Consider the following 15,494-nt stretch of genomic DNA (forward strand, 5'->3'; position numbering starts at 1 on the left):
CGCACGTCAAAGTACGTCACGGTCGTATGTGCAGTGACATTGACAATCCCTGCGATGCACAGTGCAGTGTACTCAGTAGGCCAAATGTTATCCGAAAGGTTTATCGAAAATCATGACTTCGCTCTGCACAAACATACCTTGCCATACTCGAACTCGCTAGCAACACCCTCATCGAGTTAGACTCGGACGATAGTAGATGTACAGGAGGTGTACAAGGGCACGGAACGTATCTTCGTAGAATCTATTAAGCTCAAGTAAGTTACGAGACGAGTCCGACGTTCGAGTAGGACCAGGCGCCCCCGTCGCGTGAGCAGACTGCTTCGCGGGGTACGCCCAAGATCTCAGTCTTCCGTTAAGTCTATGATGCCGCCGTTGAAATGACCGACGAGAATGGGAGATGGTTCCCTCTTGACGACGCGAAATTGGCTACCTTGACCGTTCTGCGCTCTGGCTCGGTCAATCTTCTGCCGTAAGGCCTCCATTTGAGCCTAGAAAGTGAATCCGGTTTCATTTCTACCATGTAGCGTTGTTTGGGGACGTACCTCGAGTGCATTGAGACTTTCTGCACCATCGTCGTCCTCACCCTTGGTTCTGAGCGGCTTTGCGTCCTCTGTATCATCTGCCCTTAGAAGATCTTCCATGCGGGAACCCGACTCCGAAGACGATGAAGTGCCATCCCGACGAAGTCGTTTGCGAGGTGGCTCCGACTGCGAAGCATCATCTTGTCGTTCACGCCGCGAAACTGAACTGGCCGCCTGAGGTGGCGCTGGCGATGGGGTATCTCGTGCGCGTGATGAGGAGCCAGACGGGCCACTGCGTGGAGGCTGGATTGCTTCCACGATACCTTGTGCCTGAAGAATCGCTATCTCTCAATAGGCTACCTGACCGATAAGTACTCATGATGTCTCCCCTCACCATGAGGTCTATAGCGGAACTTGAAAGTGATGTATGGCGCGGTCCACTTGTCTATATACGTGACGTCAACTATTGTCTTGCGTATTGGGTATGGCTGCGTGTCTCCAAAGCTAAAAGCAGTCAGACTCAGACAAGGGTCAAAAGATGCTGGCTTACGAGACACAGTGCATTCCACCTTTTTTGGCAGTCTCATGAATGGGTCCGATATTCCGCGCCGTGATCGACGAAGCTTTCCAAGGTCGGTCCTCCTTCCGTATCGCACGAGCAACGCAGACCTCAATTAGACCGAGGTGATCACCATGGCTCAAAACTTTCGCAGCAGCATCGTCATCTAGTAGGGTGTAGATTGAGAAGAGGACCTCACGTGTTCATGGAACTCGAACCTGTGATGCAGAGTCTCTCGAACATCAGTCTCTCGGACTTGTCAACACCATGTTCGCACCGCAGAGTAACGTTAGTATCACCCGCATTCGTGGACTTCGGCCGAGGGAATGGTCGACCGTCGACGGCAGTACGCATCACCAAAAACGCCGAGGAATGGTTGCTACACTTGATCTCAAATGTCTGCCTCATGTTTGGGAAATCAGTGATTTCACTCCGGTTGAGTGATTCATGGACATACCTGACCAGATTCGCTCGCTACATAACACTCGATGACGTTATCCTCCGCTTCGACATTGTACTCGTCGAGCGCCTTGCCGTCGCATGTAATGAGTATTTCACAGTCTCGATGCCTCATTGTGAACGGAGTCCGGCGAGTGGCGAAATAGTGGACACAACGCGATGGTGCCAAAGGGCCTTGATTGGACACGCTGTTTAGAATCATTCATCATCTGAATTGACATGCTGTCGATATACTCACCAGTTAGCAATGAGATATTGACGATGTGAACGAGGAGGTATGAAACGAAAGAGCCTGAGCGCTGAGCGCTGAGCAGTGAGCGCATCCATTCCCGAGTCACGCGTGACGACACGCGTCTGCCAATCAGCCACAGACGCGACTTGGCACCGGCTGGTGGGCTTTCACCAAACGCAAAACACCACTACTTGAAAGCTCCCGAGTCATTCCTTGTCAGTTTAGAAGTAGGCAAATATGTTTTTAGCCGGAAGGATGAACCACAGAGCTACTGAGTCCGTCAAGAATCACGCCGGCTGTGGTTTGGACACTGCATCAGTGGCTCCCATCTGGGCCGATTCCTTCAAGTTGTCACGCATCGTCCTCACGAGGCTGAATACTTCTGTGTAGCAGGTGACATAACACAGGAGTCATAAGATTACATGCCTGCATCGGTACGGTACGCCAGAACCCCAGGAACGACACTACTGACAGACCAGATTATTGAACACCATACAAGTAAGGGGAATGACCATCAAGATGACTATACCACGAGAAAAGTAGTATATAACGCTGAATAAAAGCTTGTCCTGCTGGCTGTGTATGGGCAGTCCCAGAATTATGGTTTAGCGGAGTATATGCTGAGTGGCAGATGATTATACCATCGCGAATCCGTTCACGCGACGAGCAGTGAAGCTCAATCGCCCGTCAAGTCGATGACATCGCCATCGAACTTCGCAGCTTTAACAGGTGACGTCTCCCGCTTGACGACCGGTGTACGACCGGTGTGGCTTCTTCTCCCCTCGAGGACATTCATTCGGCCTTGCATTGCTCGCATTTGTGCCTACGATGGAGGCATCGTATCAAACGTCATGTCGTGGTCGGTAAGATGCGTAAAAACGCACCCGGAGCGCATTCAGTTCATCCTCATCGTCTACATCTTCATCCTTGAGAACGAGCGGCTTGGATTCTACCACAGGCGAGGCATGTCTCGTCGTCGTCGTCTCCAGCGGTGAGCTTACTGAAGACGAGGCACCACCATGACGCGGCCGTTTTCGAGGTCCCTCTGCTCCGATGGTACCTGCCGGCCTCCTTCGAGTCGAACGAGGAGTGGAATCTTCAAGCGGTGCACATCCGGGAGCATCCCGTTGAACGGATATATCAGATGCTAGATTGGCAAGTGGGGGCTCGGCCACAACGGGCTGTAAGATACCCTGTGCTTGAAGGATTGCTTTTGTTGTGTCAAAATTCGGTCAGCTCGTCGGAGTTACGAGACCGGCTCACCCTGGGGTCTGTAGCGAAAATTGAAGGTAACATATGGTGAAGACACCTTGTCAATCAATACGGCCATAGAATTCGTTGTGATCGGAATTTCCGTGACGGCGCCAAATCTACGTAGGACGCGTGAGTGTGCATATGAGAAAACTTATGGACTCTCACTCACGAAACACAATGCATGCCGCCTTTCTTTGTCTTTTCGTGCAGAGGCCCAAAGTTTTTGGCGACGTCAGCGGGTGGCTCATAAGGGACGTCCTTGCCAATCTGGACACGACATATGTGGACCTGAACCAAGCCCAGATGACTGGCATCTGGAAGGATGCTTGCAGCACTTTCATCATCTCGCACATCGTGAGCACTCGGTGAGACAATGGGATTCTGAGCGGCTTTGGGCGCACCTGTAACGGAGATGTCGGAGAACATAAGTGCACGGATCTCACTGGCATTATCTCTGTATGTAAGTGCAGTATCCTCTTGATGTGCCGACAGAAAGCTTGGATAGGGAAATGGTCGACCATCCACACTAATGTCGGCGCTGATATCGGTCGAGGAAGGGTTGTTGATCCAAAGTGTAAACTCCTGATAATTCAAAGATGTGACCGCTGAATAGCATCCGCGGACCCACTAGTAGTTACATTAACGCACCTTTCCAGCTTCACTTGCTATATAGCAACTAATAACAGTGTCCTCAACCTGCACATCGTGTTCGTCCAATACTTTGCCGTCGCACTTGATGAAAATTTGACAGTCACGATGTTTCATGTCGGGAGTAACCAGAAGAATATGGCTATGGAAACGGCGGTGACGATTGTGATGTGGTTGTTGCTTGTCCATGTCGAAAATATGTGAGCATCGGTCCGTGATGGTCTTTTCAGAGTTAGCCAACTCACGCTGCTCTCCAAGCTGAGGGCCGATAGTGCCGGTGAACGGGTATATTCCACAGAGCAGCGAGCAAAGTAGGTTGAAAGACGTTGGAAAGACGTCTAGAATCGGAATGTACGCGCGTTGACACCGCGTCGGCGCGTCCCCGTCAAGTGCATCGTGACATCCACGTGTGCGTGACCACCCGCGTACACCCCTTGCGAAACTATAGCCTATACTAGTATAGCTACCCGAACTGCTCAACATCCCTTCAACGCGACATTCTAAACGTGAGACGTTGAAGCCTGAAGACCTCGGGCACGGAGTCAGCTTGGTGATTTGGCAAAGCCGTTGTGTATGAAGGTTACAGGCACTCTGCACCTAAGTTCCGGCGGGGGGCAGAGACGTTAATTTACTTGACCCGCACTGCCGCGTTCCGCGGGGTCATAATCAGAGGAGTCGCATGGATGGCTTACCTTGAGGAGCTCAACTGAGAGTTCTGGCAGGCCTTGTAATGTCACCACCCCGATGCCTACGTCGCAAAACACGGCAATTGTGGTTTACTTGCGCGAACACATCGTTGATGACCTCGGACTGAGCACGTCGCCCTTTAAGCTTTGTAGTCGCAACAGCCATAGAACCACACATTTCACCCGTTGCGGACAACAGATACTGAGAGGCGTGAACGGGGCACCAGACCAGATGATTGAATATCAAAGAGACCGAATTACGGCGAACGATTACTTGAAGATGTGTGAATGAATTGTGCGGGAGATACGATGCCAATGGGATACGTCTACTGATGAGATGATAAGTCACCGACTTATTGAGGCATGTCCGGGGCTGTACTAGTAAGTAGTGCAGCCAATGGCAAGCACGGATCTCAGTCCTCCGTTAGGTCGATGACATTGCCTTGCAGGTTGCCGACGCGCACGGGCGACGGCTCCCTCTTCGTAACGACCGAGCGATTGGACTGGCTCCGGTTGTTTTCAATACGATCCAATTGCTCCTGTAAAGTGCGCAGTTGCGCCTAACGAGAAGCTTAATCAGGGGCGCAGCGAAGCAAACGTATGGTAGACACACCCGTATCACTTTCAGGTCGGCCTCGTCATCTTCAACCTCGACTTTGACGACAAACAGCTTGAAATCTCCCGCTGTGGGACAGCTTCCTCTAGAACAGCGCTCGTCGACGATTTGGCCCCGTCCTGACGAGGTCGCTTTTTTGAGCGTTCGGGGTACAGCCGTCGCCGCGCCTTTTGCGTGATAAGCTGGTGTATGACTCGTCAACCAACACTGGCGTTATAAAATCCTGTGGCGTCATTGCACTCAGTTGCGGAAGTTGAACTGCAGGAGGCTGTGTGATGCCCTGCACCTGCAGGAGCTCTGATAGTGCATCAAGATCTGAAACTGCAAGCGGATAATAAGACTGTTCACCGGAGGGCCTGTAGCGGAAGTTGAAGGTGATATACGGTGAGGATAAATTATCGACGTAGTCCGCTGAGAAATACATCGGGGACAGACTCGTCCAAGTTGCTCCAAACCTATATGCAGCCATGAAATGAATATTTCATAATAATGTTTGGTAACTCACTCAATACAATGCATCCCTCCTTTCTTCGCCGTCTCATGAATAGGCCCCGATTTTGCAGACAGCGCACCAGTGCCAGTAGGGTGCTTGTAGGGCACTTCCCAACGAGAACGGATGCGAAACACCAGGATTTGAATCACATCTAGTTGAGAGGCGTCGGACAGGGTGCTTGCTGCGTTCTCGTCATCTCGTGAAAATTGAGCAAGTACTTACGATGCATGAGTCTTTAGCGGTGCATACCCGTTACATGAACATCGGCAAACAAGAGAGGCAGTGTCTCCTTGTCACAAGACATATATGCCGCCTCGCCATCGGCATAGCCCGCCTTGAAGTGTGTTCGATAGGGAAACCCCCGTCCGTCCACAAATGCCCATACAGCCATGTCTGTGGAAGACTGATTGCTACATCTGATCTTGAATTCCTGAGACAGGTTCAAGCGCATCGTTGGCTCGGATCTCCTGTATGCAACAAATGCAATAGGCCTACCCTTGGAACGCACCTTGCCAGCCTCGCTCGCTACATAGCAACTAATGACGCTGCCGCCCTCTGCGCGTATATCATGCTCAACCAACGCACGGTTGTCACATTTGATGAGGACTTCAAAGTCTTGATGTCTCATGTTGGACCCAATGGTGCGTAGTACAGTAGTCCAGACGGGTTAGCAGTGGTCACACTGCCCACTCAGGCTGACGCTGGCCGTACAGTCCAGTCTTCGATCGTGCTGTGCCTCCGGGCCTGTCAAAGCAAGGTTGGCAAAGAGTAGTCGCTGCGACTCAAGTATATCAGTGTCGTGAAGTGCCAGAAGAGGGTCTGGCGTGATGGAACCATGGAGCAAGTCGCTTCATAGCTGGCACTGTGACTTACGTGCATGTGATCTGTGACAGTCCGCGTTGACGCCGTCACACGTTCACGATATTACTTGGGCTACCGGATAACCACCACTGCCTACTAGTCTGAGTCTTCCGCCAAACACGCAATTCCATCTCATTCGCTCGCTGAGCATGTAATCTGTGCGACCATACTTTCTAGATTTTGAAGAACATGCGCAAAGATCACTTCGAGGTGTATATCAAGAGTGATGGCCACGAGTTGCCTGAATACCAGGTGGAAGCCTTAGACGACACGACTCTGGCATGCTACGTTCCGAGTGAGGTTGGAAAGGTGCACAGTCTGCGTCTATGCTGACGGCACCAAGGCTGAGTGATCGCAGACATTCGAGATTTGCTGGCGCCGCGACACGCGACACGACACGCACAGCACATCCGTGAGCTGCTATGTTGACGGGTGGGACGCTGGCGGTACACTCTGTCGCCCAGGTGCTGTCGAGGGTAGTCGCTGGGGCATTAGGTGCGCCAAAGACCAACGGAAGCCATTCCAATTCGCCTCGTTGGTCTTAACAGGTAAAACACGTATTCTTTAGGTGTCAAGTCCACGCTGACCTGCCAACGTGTAGACGACGATACCGTTGCTACCGGCTCAGAGGCACAGCAGGACTCGGGCACGATCCAAGTCAAGCTCAGCTATGCAATCCGTATCGCTAGCGAACCACACTTCGTGACCAAATTAGACCAGTTCAAGGTTGGGGTCCAGGTGGTGCACGAAAAGAGCAAGCAAATGGGTGTGCAGTGCATCTCGTGAGTGGTGATCGTCTACATCCGGGGACCGGTGCAGAATCACTGAATTAGTTAGGTAGTCTAGGAGATAGCCGCAAGTGTAAGGCCACGGATAAAGTGTATGCAGAATCCGTCAATCCTCAGCAACCTTCGTATTCAAGCTTCATCTTCCGCTACCGCTCCAAGGGTAGGGTAGACCGCACAACGACATATTCCGACGAACTAAACGCATGACCCATAGATTTCCTCCAAGCCGAGAACATAATGCCTATGAATGCCATAGCCACCAACGATGCCCACAAACACACGTCCACGGGTCGCAAACGTCGAACTGGCCAGGAGCCACCGAACCTGCCTCGCAAGAGGGTGAGGACTACTACGGAATCAGCAGCTTCTCCGGAACCCAGGTCACCCAACACTCAGTCCGCTGCGGATGAAGACATCAACGCACTTCAGAGGAAGCTCGACGCAGCACAGGGACGCGTCCGGGTATACCAAGGCAAGATCCAAGCTATCACAGGACCCAGGCCATCTTCGAGGGTCAAGCCGGAGCGACGAGAGGAGAATCAGGACGTCGATGACTTGACTCGTGGCAACATCAAGAGGACACGCTCCCCTATAGATATTATCGTCACTGATGACGAAGTTATTGACTTGACCCTAGATGACGATTGAAGTTATCCTGTCGCATCGCTTTGATCCTGTTTCATACTGTACTGGATGATTCACTATTCTAGACGTCAGTCCTAATGTTTTCGATGGACAGGGCTAGCTATCGTCGTGAGGTTTGGCAGGGTGGCCCTTGTTGAACATTTTCCTGCCGAACAATATCATTCGGTATGACCTCGCGATACGGTTCTGCCGGAAGTGTCCCATCCCAACATACTTACAGTACTTAGAGGAAGTAGACGATCTCCATGTCTATTGATACAAATGTATATACACTGTGTACATAATGCGATAGATATGTCCACGTCCACATCTCATATCTCCTTCAACCACGCCTCAATGTCGTTGTACACCTTCGTGCGCACATCCTCGTCCCACCAGCCCATCATGAGGACATCGTGCGCCCCATCCTTAACCCACACCGTCCTGACCCCCACCCCATCCCTCTCCATCGCGCCCACGAGCTTCGTGACCTCCCTCTCCAAGCGCTCCGCATCGCCGAGCACGACACACGCCCTCGGGAACCCGCTGAACAAGCTCAGCCCGCGGGGCGACGCGATGATCGGGCGCTCGAGGCTCGTCGGCTGCGGCCGAGGTCCACGGGCGAGGGCGCGCCCTCGTACGGCGTGCTCGGTACGGGCGTGCTCGGCGCACTCGGCATCGAGCGCAGCGTCGCGCGGGCGACGGTGTTCATGCGCCGATGCTGAGGTCCTGGACGCTCTCCGCGAACGCGTCCCCGTAGAACGCGCGCAGCACTTTCTGCGACGCGGGGCTGACGTACGGGCTGTGCATCATCTCGAGCGGGTGTTCTCCCAGAAGGTCCGCTGCAGGAGTGCGCGGGGCTCGGGCGTGTCGACGAGGTAGTCTGTGTCTCCGTGTGGCGGGGGACGTAAGAAGACGGGGACTCGGGAAAGCATGGGCTGTTGCGACGTCAGGACGGGGTCAGAATAATATGTCTTGATACTCACAGGGATCGCAGGATGGCGAGAGGAGTAGTAGTCCGTCGGGAGGCGGCAGACGGGCTTCATCTCTAATCCAGCGCGCAAGGGCAAGCACGAGGTTGCCCCCCGCGCTGTCGCCAATGAGCACAATCTTGCAATGCATATTCTGAGCTGCCTGCGCCACCCGTCTTCTCGCGTGCTCGTTCTCCGCCTTATCCTTCACGTCCTGCGGGTTATAGCCCGCGGTCAGATAATCCTTCCTGACCACTCCCTCGTCCTGCGCGACTCGTGTATCCGATGAACGCTCCGAGTCTCCTGTGGACTTGACACCCGGCCGCTGGTACTGCTGCATGATGTGATAATAAACTGCCGCGGCATCTTGCACTTGAGCTGGGAACGGCGCATGCTGGAGCAATCTATACTCCACGGCTATTGATACTTTTAGCCTTAACACACTCGACGAGAACTACTGGCCACCTACCATATATTTTGGTGAATGCCTTGTCCTGTAAGACACGTCTCAGTGTACGTCCTCTCAGCGAGGGAGTATTGCATATGTGCACCACACCTTCATGAGCCGTCTGGGAATCTTTGACGTCGGTGCGTTCTCATGCGCAGACATATGGCAGTAGCCTCCGCCGTGCATGAAAATTCCGATGACGGGCACGTCGCCCGCCTCCACGTCCGCCAAGTCAATCTGGGATTCCTTCAGTCCCGGCTTGTCGATAGTAGCTGAAGCATCAGTGAGAAGTCAGACTCAGAACTGAGCAGAGCTTTGAACCGTACCTTCAGGGGCATCCTTCGGCCAGACGAAGACACCCGTCCGCTTGCACTGCGTTTGCGAGTCGACGACGACCCCTGACCGCATCTCCTCCGGCAGGGGTTCAATCCATTCGAAGCGTGTCTCCTTCAGCGTTCGATTATCGCAAGGTTCGTCCGGGTTGCGTGTGCCCCATGTTACGCCTGCGAGCTCGGTGACCTTGTAAATTCGCCGCGTGAAGTTGACGCATATAATCTGCTTGAGCGACCACGATTGTCTCGGGCGATGCTTTCGTGGCATGATGATGTAGTAAAAGGCCCACCACACGACCATGACAAGAGTGGTGAGCATCCGCTGGGCTACATATATGGCTTGAATGGCTGCCGAGCGAAAGGCATGCATTGCCTGTAGTTTTCTTGCTCTGCTACCCGTGTCATCGTCGTGTTGGTCGTCGTCGGGTCGTGAGGAAGCAGTTAGGAGTTGGTCAGAGCATAGGTGATGGTTGCGCACTGCATGGGTGATTCCGTCAAGCTGCGACGGTGCGAACGCTTCGTCTCGGATCTCCACCTTTCCGTCCGGAGAAACGCATGACGTATGTCCGGGAACGATCACGTGTGCCGCTATACCGACGCGTTCGCGCGTCGCGAATCACGATCTCGAGGCCTGCCTCGGTCCTCGGAGGACTCAGGGAAAATCGCCTAGTCCGCCATGTATGTAGTCGGTGACGCAGACCAGTTATATGTGGTACATGCGCTCAACCTGGACGGATTAACGTGCAGCTGTGACGACAACGCACCAGTTAACATTCACCCATCGAAGATGTCATCGAAGTAGAACAGTTATTATTACAGTATCATATTACCATCGCCGTACTTACTCCAGCTACACTTGCAAAATAAACGAAAGCACTTCAGCTTCCAAACAGAATCTCCTTAATCATCATCAAGAGTCAAGTCAATGACGCCCTCGTCGAAGTCTCGTCGCTTGCTCTTGACTCGCTGGGACGAGCCGGATCCTTGAATGGTCTGTATTTGCCTAGGAGAGCCTGGCCTCGAGCATGATTGCGTCAAGCTCCTTCCGGAGTGCATTAACGTCTTCGTTCTAGTGAACGAGCTATAGATGGCTTGACATCGTCCGTAAGGGTGTGATTCCGCTGGGGCGTGGTTTTGCCCTTTTCCGGCTCGGGCCCGCTTCAGTGCATCTGAGCGGGACGGGCCGCGCGACGTTTGGCCCGTAGGCTCCTCGTCCCGGGCACCGACAATAGCCCCGTCGTTCCAAGGCATGATACCCTCGGCTTGGAGAAAGTCTGTATATGCGCATGTGAAATTCTTGACAAGACGATACGACGTAGAATTACCCTTTGAGCGGTACCGGAAAATGAAGTGCGCATGGACGGGTTGTTTCACATCGATATCTCTGGTCACTTCTTTGACCGATGCCTTGCACTTGCGAACATACCCAGACTGTACACCATTCACAATGAATAACGGTACAGCATACTCTGAGGTAGGTCGGCGCCACTCACGAGACACATTGGACACCCATCTTCTTGCTCTTCTCATGCACCATCTCAGGTTTGAGTTGATGCGTGGCCTCGAGAACTGCCTTGTAGCCACTCTGACCACATACACGAACCTCACTTCTATGTTCCAAGTCCGGACGAGCATGGCGGCCGTCATACTTTCGTCGTCTAGGAGACAGCAAATCAACGGTGACGGCATGAAGGAAACCAAGCATATCTACCTGTTGTGACCAAGGGGGCGAACACAAACGGTCTCCGTCGATCCACCGTATCTCTTACACCCCATCGACTATTCTCCAGTCTTCCGCGTTCGCTAAAGGTCCCTCCAGCTTTCTTCCGTCGACATAACACCGCACGGACGAGTCGTATGGGTCGTGTCTCGTGTCGCCGCGCCAGCAAATCTCAAAGGTCTATACTCACAGTCTTCAAGTCAGAGACCTCAAAACAAGCATTGACGACATGCGCTCAGCATACCTTTCCGACCTCACTCGGAATATAGCAGGCCACGGTCCTGTCGTCTGCGTTTCCAGGTGGTATTCGGGCAACTCGCGGCCGTCACTTTTGATGAACACCTCGAAGTTCCCCGTGCGCATGCCTGACAGTGCCGGAGTCTATGGTTGTTCCATTGTGAGGTGTTGACTAATTATAGTTGGACATACAAGCGGAAATGAGTTGGACGAGTGTTCGCGATTGGTGATAATGAATGGTCGCGTCCAAGTCCGAGTCGCGTCGCAAGTCGCGACGTACGCCGTCCAGGAACGGTCACGTGTAACACTATACCAACGCGTCGCGCGTCGCGAACCATGGTCTTGAGCTTGAAGATCAGATGGGTAAAGCCCTCTCCGACGTGCAACTCTCTCCGACGTGCAACTGTTGACGTGGACTTTTCATTCAGCTTGGGATGTATACTCCCAAGATACTCCTCGCTATCTGGACAAATCTCACTGAGGACTGATGCAACGACTTCGGAGCGATGCGTTCCTATCATCTAACTTATGTGACATGTATACATCTATCGACATACGTAACGTAATGAATCGACGGTAGCAGGCTCATCTTCGTATTGTGAGTCAATGTCGACCATGCTAGCATCACGTACTAGCACCGACGGTATATACATGCCATCTTAATTACTACGAGAGTGTGCTTCGCTGTACTTCGATACTGATCCCCAGTGAAACCCTACGAGATTAAATACTAGTCGTTGTAACTTAGGTAATTAACGAACCGACCAACGATCCACGTAAGTAGCCTGCAAGCAGAATCAACAGAATACCATCAATCATCATCAAGAGTCAAGTCAATCACGCCACCATGGGTTGCAAGCCGAATAAGTGAGTATTCCCTTTTGATTGCACCGTGAGTCAAGTGAATGACATCCTCTTCAGCGTCTTGCCGTTCCGTTTTGACTCTCTGAGACGAGCCAGATCCACGAACGGTTTGTATTCTGCTCTGGAGTACCTGAGCTCGTTGTTGGACTGCGTCAAGCTCATGTTGAAGTGCAACAACGTCTTCGTCTTCAGCAAGTTGAGCTGCAGATGGCTTGGTGTCTGCCTGGAGTGTTAAAGGCACGGCGAGCATGGCGCTCTTTGCTCTTTTGCGGCTTGGTCCTGCTTCTGTGACATCCGGACGCGACGAATAGACGCGTTTGCGCCCCGCGGTCGCTTGTGCCTGATCGTTATTTGCAGGTCGCTCGTCCAAAGGCATGATACCTTCAGCCTGAAGGAAATCTACGCACGGAAGTGTCAGGGTCATAGCAGAGTTATAACATGTCCTTTCACCTCTGGAATGGTACCGGAATATGAAGCGCGCGTAGAAGGGCACATCTTCGTCGACGAGTGTGCTACTGTGCGTGATGGTTGCCGGGCATGGGCGAGCCTCATCTAGCCTAACATAATGAATACAATGTGATTTGTACTCAATAAAACGTGACTCACGATACACAGTGCGCTCCCATCTTCTTGCTCCTTTCATGCACCGTCTGATTCACGAAGCCAATGGGTTGATTCTTAAACGGTCTTGTCCCGATGCGGATGGCATGTGCAAACTCCACGTTTATGGTTCCCAATGTCTCCGCATCTATGGCTGGAGAAGCATCGTCGTCTGTGGAAGGTGTGAGTAATCCAACAATCGCAGGGAGATTAACATCCCAACCTGTCAGAGCTAACGGGGCAAACACAAAGGGCCTCCGCTGATCTTTAGCCACTCTCATGCCCCAGCGATGGTCCCTCGCTATTCCTGGACGCAACACTTTCCACCCGCTTTGTGGCCATCGACATAGTATTTCACGGTTGTATCGTGTTTGTCGCCTCGCGTGTCGCCATTGCAGTAGATGTCGAAGGTCTGCAAGAGCCGCTCAGTCGTAGAGTGCCATACAGCAGAAGACAAAGACGTACCTTTCCGACTTCACTCGGATATAGCAGGCCACGGTCTTGTCGTCTACGGCTTCCAGTTGGTACTCGGGCAGCTCGCGGCCCTCACTTTTAATCAACACCTCGAAGTTGCCCTTGCGCATGATGCTCGACAATGCCAGAGTGTATGACTGTTCTACTAAGTCGTGAAGTGAACGTTGTCAATGGCTGTACACGCAAGCAGAGCACGAGCCGTACGGGCGTTCGTATGATGGAACGATCACGTGTGTAATGTTACTTTACCACCTCGTCGCGTGGGCGGTAGCACATTACAATGTACGCACAGATATTCTCGCATTTCACGGGCTCAGAGTAGCGCATACAGTCCTATTCACCAGTAGACGAATGTGTCAATGTTCTCCGAGCATATCATATTTGTTATGAACCGCTGCCCTTCTCGACCTTCAACGGAGGCGGCCGGACGTGACATTGTAGTGTTGCGCTCTGTGATATATTACTAAGTCATGCTGTGTATGTGAGCGTATGAATGGAAATTGGCCTTCAGATGTTGATACAGCGAGCTCGGTACAAATACAATATCGCGCACCAGCTATCATGGCCTATCAATGCCACGGCACATAGTCCTGGACCAATTGATAAGCAGCTAGTCACTGTTTGTCGTATGACGGTTCAAGTTGAATAAACATAGAGAATAATGAATAACTTCCAATAAAAGTACATCAATCATCGTCTAGAGTCAAGTCAATCACACCACCATTAGACTGAAGACTGGTGGGAGAGCGCTCCCTCTTGACGTTGCCGCGAGTCAGGTCAACGACATCCTCGTTCGGATCTTGTTGCTCCCTCTTGACCCTCCGAGATGAGCCGGATCTCTGGATGGTTCGCAACTTGCTCTGGAGGATTTGAGCCCGCTGTTGGACTGAGTCGAGCTCATTCTGGATTGCAACCACATCTTCATCCTCCGTAAGCCGAGTTGCGGGTGACCTGACGTCTGCCTGAGGGGCTGAGGGTGCAGCAAGGACATCGGTTCTCCTTTTTTTGCGGCTTGACCCCGCTATCGAGTAGTCAACGCGTATTCGTTCTCGCATTATGTATGGTTGTTCTGCATTGCCACTACCAGAGCTTCCGTTCAAAGGCATAATACCTTCAGCCTGAAGGTAATCTGCAAGCAGAAACGTGAATCTCATTGCCAAGTGGTGCCATATATCGTCTCACCCTTAAAACGGTACCGGAATATGAAGCGCGCATAGAAGGGGATATTTTCGTCGACGAGCTTGCTTTGTTTCCAGAATGTCGATAGGTCGCAGCGACGAGCCTCATCCAGCCTAGTACATCGAACCCTTGTTCGATGTGAGGTGGCTTCGACTGAGTGGAATGTAGCTTACGACACACATTGCGTCCCCATCTTCTTGCTTCTTTCATGTACCGTCAGAGCCGTGAACTCATTGGACGTGTCCCGAATCGGCATGTTCCCAACATGAATGACATGAGCAAGCGTCACGTCGATAGTGCCTAGGTCGGGGTGCGCTTCAGAACCCATGATTGAGGTATCGTCGTCTGCGGAAAGAGTGAGTACCTCAGCACTCGTAGGGGGATAGGCATCGTACCAGTCAGAGCTAACGATGCAAATACAAACGGACTCCGCTGGTCCGTAGCCACCCTCACGCCCCAACGACGGTTCTTCACTAGTCCTGGCTGAGAGGGCTTTCCACCCGCATTGCGGCCGTCGACATGGCATCTCACAGACGTGATGTGGCTGTCACCTCGCGTGTCGCCGCGCCAGCATATTTCGAATGTCTGTGATGGTCATCAGTAACGTGGAATCATTCAGCAGAAGATATGAAGACGTGCCTTTCCGACCTCACTCGGGATGTAGCAAGCCACTGTCTTGTCGTCGACGGCTTCCACTTGGTATTCAGACAGTTCACGCCCCTCGCTTTTGATGAACACTTTAAATTTGCCCTTGCGCATGTTCGGCAGTCAGTGCACGCAGACGGAGGATGAGATGGATATTTGCGGTTGGTGTAAGTTTGAAGGATGAGAGGCGTGGAGTGGCTGCAGACCTGAGGCGGAACGCGTGAGGTCACACGTCATGTGCAGTCACTCGGATGGCCACGTCTCGGGCGTCACTCTCCAGTTC

General features: G+C 52.4%; 8 protein-coding genes across 8 annotated transcripts; 1 reads left to right on the forward strand and 7 right to left on the reverse strand.

The window, feature by feature from the left end:
• Positions 1-83: 83 nt before the first annotated feature.
• On the reverse strand, positions 84-1,823 carry B0H18DRAFT_981894 (uncharacterized protein). The gene is made up of 7 exons (XM_048044507.1): positions 1,778-1,823; positions 1,538-1,727; positions 1,299-1,479; positions 1,072-1,246; positions 916-1,025; positions 543-862; positions 84-488 (listed from the first exon to the last, which is right to left on the reverse strand). Exons 2-7 carry the CDS (start codon positions 1,652-1,654, stop codon positions 342-344), a joined length of 1,050 nt encoding a protein of 349 aa, XP_047898001.1. The 5' UTR covers positions 1,655-1,727; positions 1,778-1,823; the 3' UTR covers positions 84-341.
• Positions 1,824-2,141: 318 nt separating this feature from the next.
• On the reverse strand, positions 2,142-4,020 carry B0H18DRAFT_981897 (uncharacterized protein). The gene is made up of 7 exons (XM_048044508.1): positions 3,919-4,020; positions 3,674-3,853; positions 3,427-3,607; positions 3,195-3,369; positions 3,035-3,141; positions 2,656-2,981; positions 2,142-2,594 (listed from the first exon to the last, which is right to left on the reverse strand). The coding sequence occupies exons 2-7, from the start codon at positions 3,788-3,790 to the stop codon at positions 2,448-2,450; spliced, it is 1,053 nt and encodes a 350-aa protein (XP_047898002.1). The 5' UTR covers positions 3,791-3,853; positions 3,919-4,020; the 3' UTR covers positions 2,142-2,447.
• Positions 4,021-4,772: 752 nt separating this feature from the next.
• Positions 4,773-5,859, reverse strand: B0H18DRAFT_1115140 (uncharacterized protein; the record flags this gene model as incomplete). The annotated part of the gene is made up of 6 exons (XM_048033220.1): positions 4,773-4,919; positions 4,973-5,157; positions 5,216-5,272; positions 5,324-5,430; positions 5,481-5,664; positions 5,718-5,859. 6 exons carry the CDS (start codon positions 5,857-5,859, stop codon positions 4,773-4,775), a joined length of 822 nt encoding a protein of 273 aa, XP_047898003.1.
• A 659-nt stretch (positions 5,860-6,518) lies between these two features.
• B0H18DRAFT_1207921 (uncharacterized protein) lies at positions 6,519-7,810 on the forward strand (the record flags this gene model as incomplete). The annotated part of the gene is made up of 5 exons (XM_048036238.1): positions 6,519-6,638; positions 6,688-6,877; positions 6,931-7,111; positions 7,171-7,277; positions 7,332-7,810. 5 exons carry the CDS (start codon positions 6,519-6,521, stop codon positions 7,763-7,765), a joined length of 1,032 nt encoding a protein of 343 aa, XP_047898004.1. The 3' UTR covers positions 7,766-7,810.
• A 263-nt stretch (positions 7,811-8,073) lies between these two features.
• Positions 8,074-9,992, reverse strand: B0H18DRAFT_1101895 (alpha/beta hydrolase fold-domain-containing protein; the record flags this gene model as incomplete). The annotated part of the gene is made up of 6 exons (XM_048032536.1): positions 9,487-9,992; positions 9,269-9,432; positions 9,182-9,206; positions 8,728-9,129; positions 8,541-8,583; positions 8,074-8,518 (listed from the first exon to the last, which is right to left on the reverse strand). The coding sequence occupies exons 1-6, from the start codon at positions 9,860-9,862 to the stop codon at positions 8,074-8,076; spliced, it is 1,455 nt and encodes a 484-aa protein (XP_047898005.1). The 5' UTR covers positions 9,863-9,992.
• A 1,967-nt stretch (positions 9,993-11,959) lies between these two features.
• Positions 11,960-13,303, reverse strand: B0H18DRAFT_600894 (uncharacterized protein). Its single transcript, XM_048038730.1, has 4 exons — positions 13,137-13,303; positions 12,920-13,085; positions 12,764-12,870; positions 11,960-12,712 (listed from the first exon to the last, which is right to left on the reverse strand). Exons 1-4 carry the CDS (start codon positions 13,192-13,194, stop codon positions 12,261-12,263), a joined length of 783 nt encoding a protein of 260 aa, XP_047898006.1. The 5' UTR covers positions 13,195-13,303; the 3' UTR covers positions 11,960-12,260.
• On the reverse strand, positions 13,268-13,497 carry B0H18DRAFT_1115144 (uncharacterized protein; the record flags this gene model as incomplete). The annotated part of the gene is made up of 2 exons (XM_048033221.1): positions 13,268-13,325; positions 13,379-13,497. The coding sequence occupies 2 exons, from the start codon at positions 13,495-13,497 to the stop codon at positions 13,268-13,270; spliced, it is 177 nt and encodes a 58-aa protein (XP_047898007.1).
• A 312-nt stretch (positions 13,498-13,809) lies between these two features.
• B0H18DRAFT_600898 (uncharacterized protein) lies at positions 13,810-15,396 on the reverse strand. Its single transcript, XM_048038731.1, has 5 exons — positions 15,206-15,396; positions 14,962-15,151; positions 14,740-14,911; positions 14,570-14,679; positions 13,810-14,516 (listed from the first exon to the last, which is right to left on the reverse strand). Exons 1-5 carry the CDS (start codon positions 15,323-15,325, stop codon positions 14,074-14,076), a joined length of 1,035 nt encoding a protein of 344 aa, XP_047898008.1. The 5' UTR covers positions 15,326-15,396; the 3' UTR covers positions 13,810-14,073.
• Between the last annotated feature and the right edge of the window lie 98 nt (positions 15,397-15,494).

Source organism: Fomitopsis serialis (assembly GCF_022376445.1).
Source record: "Fomitopsis serialis strain Sig1Antser10 chromosome Unknown B0H18scaffold_7, whole genome shotgun sequence".
In the NCBI taxonomy this organism is placed as follows: Eukaryota; Fungi; Basidiomycota; class Agaricomycetes; order Polyporales; family Fomitopsidaceae; genus Fomitopsis; species Fomitopsis serialis.

Bases quoted from the DNA above. Each gene is read 5' to 3' on its own strand.
- B0H18DRAFT_981894 (XM_048044507.1), bottom strand. From the start codon at position 1,654: ATGAGGCATCGAGACTGTGAAATACTCATTACATGCGACGGCAAGGCG. The intron at 1,247-1,298 runs GTTCGAGTTCCA...ACACCCTACTAG, and splicing joins CGAGAGACTCTGCATCACAG to ATGACGATGCTGCTGCGAAA. The intron at 863-915 runs GTGAGGGGAGAC...ATTGAGAGATAG, and splicing joins GTTCCGCTATAGACCTCATG to CGATTCTTCAGGCACAAGGT.
- B0H18DRAFT_981897 (XM_048044508.1), bottom strand. From the start codon at position 3,790: ATGAAACATCGTGACTGTCAAATTTTCATCAAGTGCGACGGCAAAGTA. The intron at 3,608-3,673 runs GTGCGTTAATGT...TTGAATTATCAG, and splicing joins TAGCAAGTGAAGCTGGAAAG to GAGTTTACACTTTGGATCAA. The intron at 3,142-3,194 runs GTGAGTGAGAGT...CGTCCTACGTAG, and splicing joins GGCGGCATGCATTGTGTTTC to ATTTGGCGCCGTCACGGAAA.
- B0H18DRAFT_600898 (XM_048038731.1), bottom strand. From the start codon at position 15,325: ATGCGCAAGGGCAAATTTAAAGTGTTCATCAAAAGCGAGGGGCGTGAA. The intron at 15,152-15,205 runs GCACGTCTTCAT...TGACCATCACAG, and splicing joins TCCCGAGTGAGGTCGGAAAG to ACATTCGAAATATGCTGGCG. The intron at 14,680-14,739 runs GTAAGCTACATT...TCGATGTACTAG, and splicing joins ATGGGGACGCAATGTGTGTC to GCTGGATGAGGCTCGTCGCT.
- B0H18DRAFT_600894 (XM_048038730.1), bottom strand. From the start codon at position 13,194: ATGAGAGTGGCTAAAGATCAGCGGAGGCCCTTTGTGTTTGCCCCGTTA. The intron at 13,086-13,136 runs GTTGGGATGTTA...CACCTTCCACAG, and splicing joins TGCCCCGTTAGCTCTGACAG to ACGACGATGCTTCTCCAGCC. The intron at 12,713-12,763 runs GTGAAAGGACAT...TTCCGTGCGTAG, and splicing joins ATTCCGGTACCATTCCAGAG to ATTTCCTTCAGGCTGAAGGT.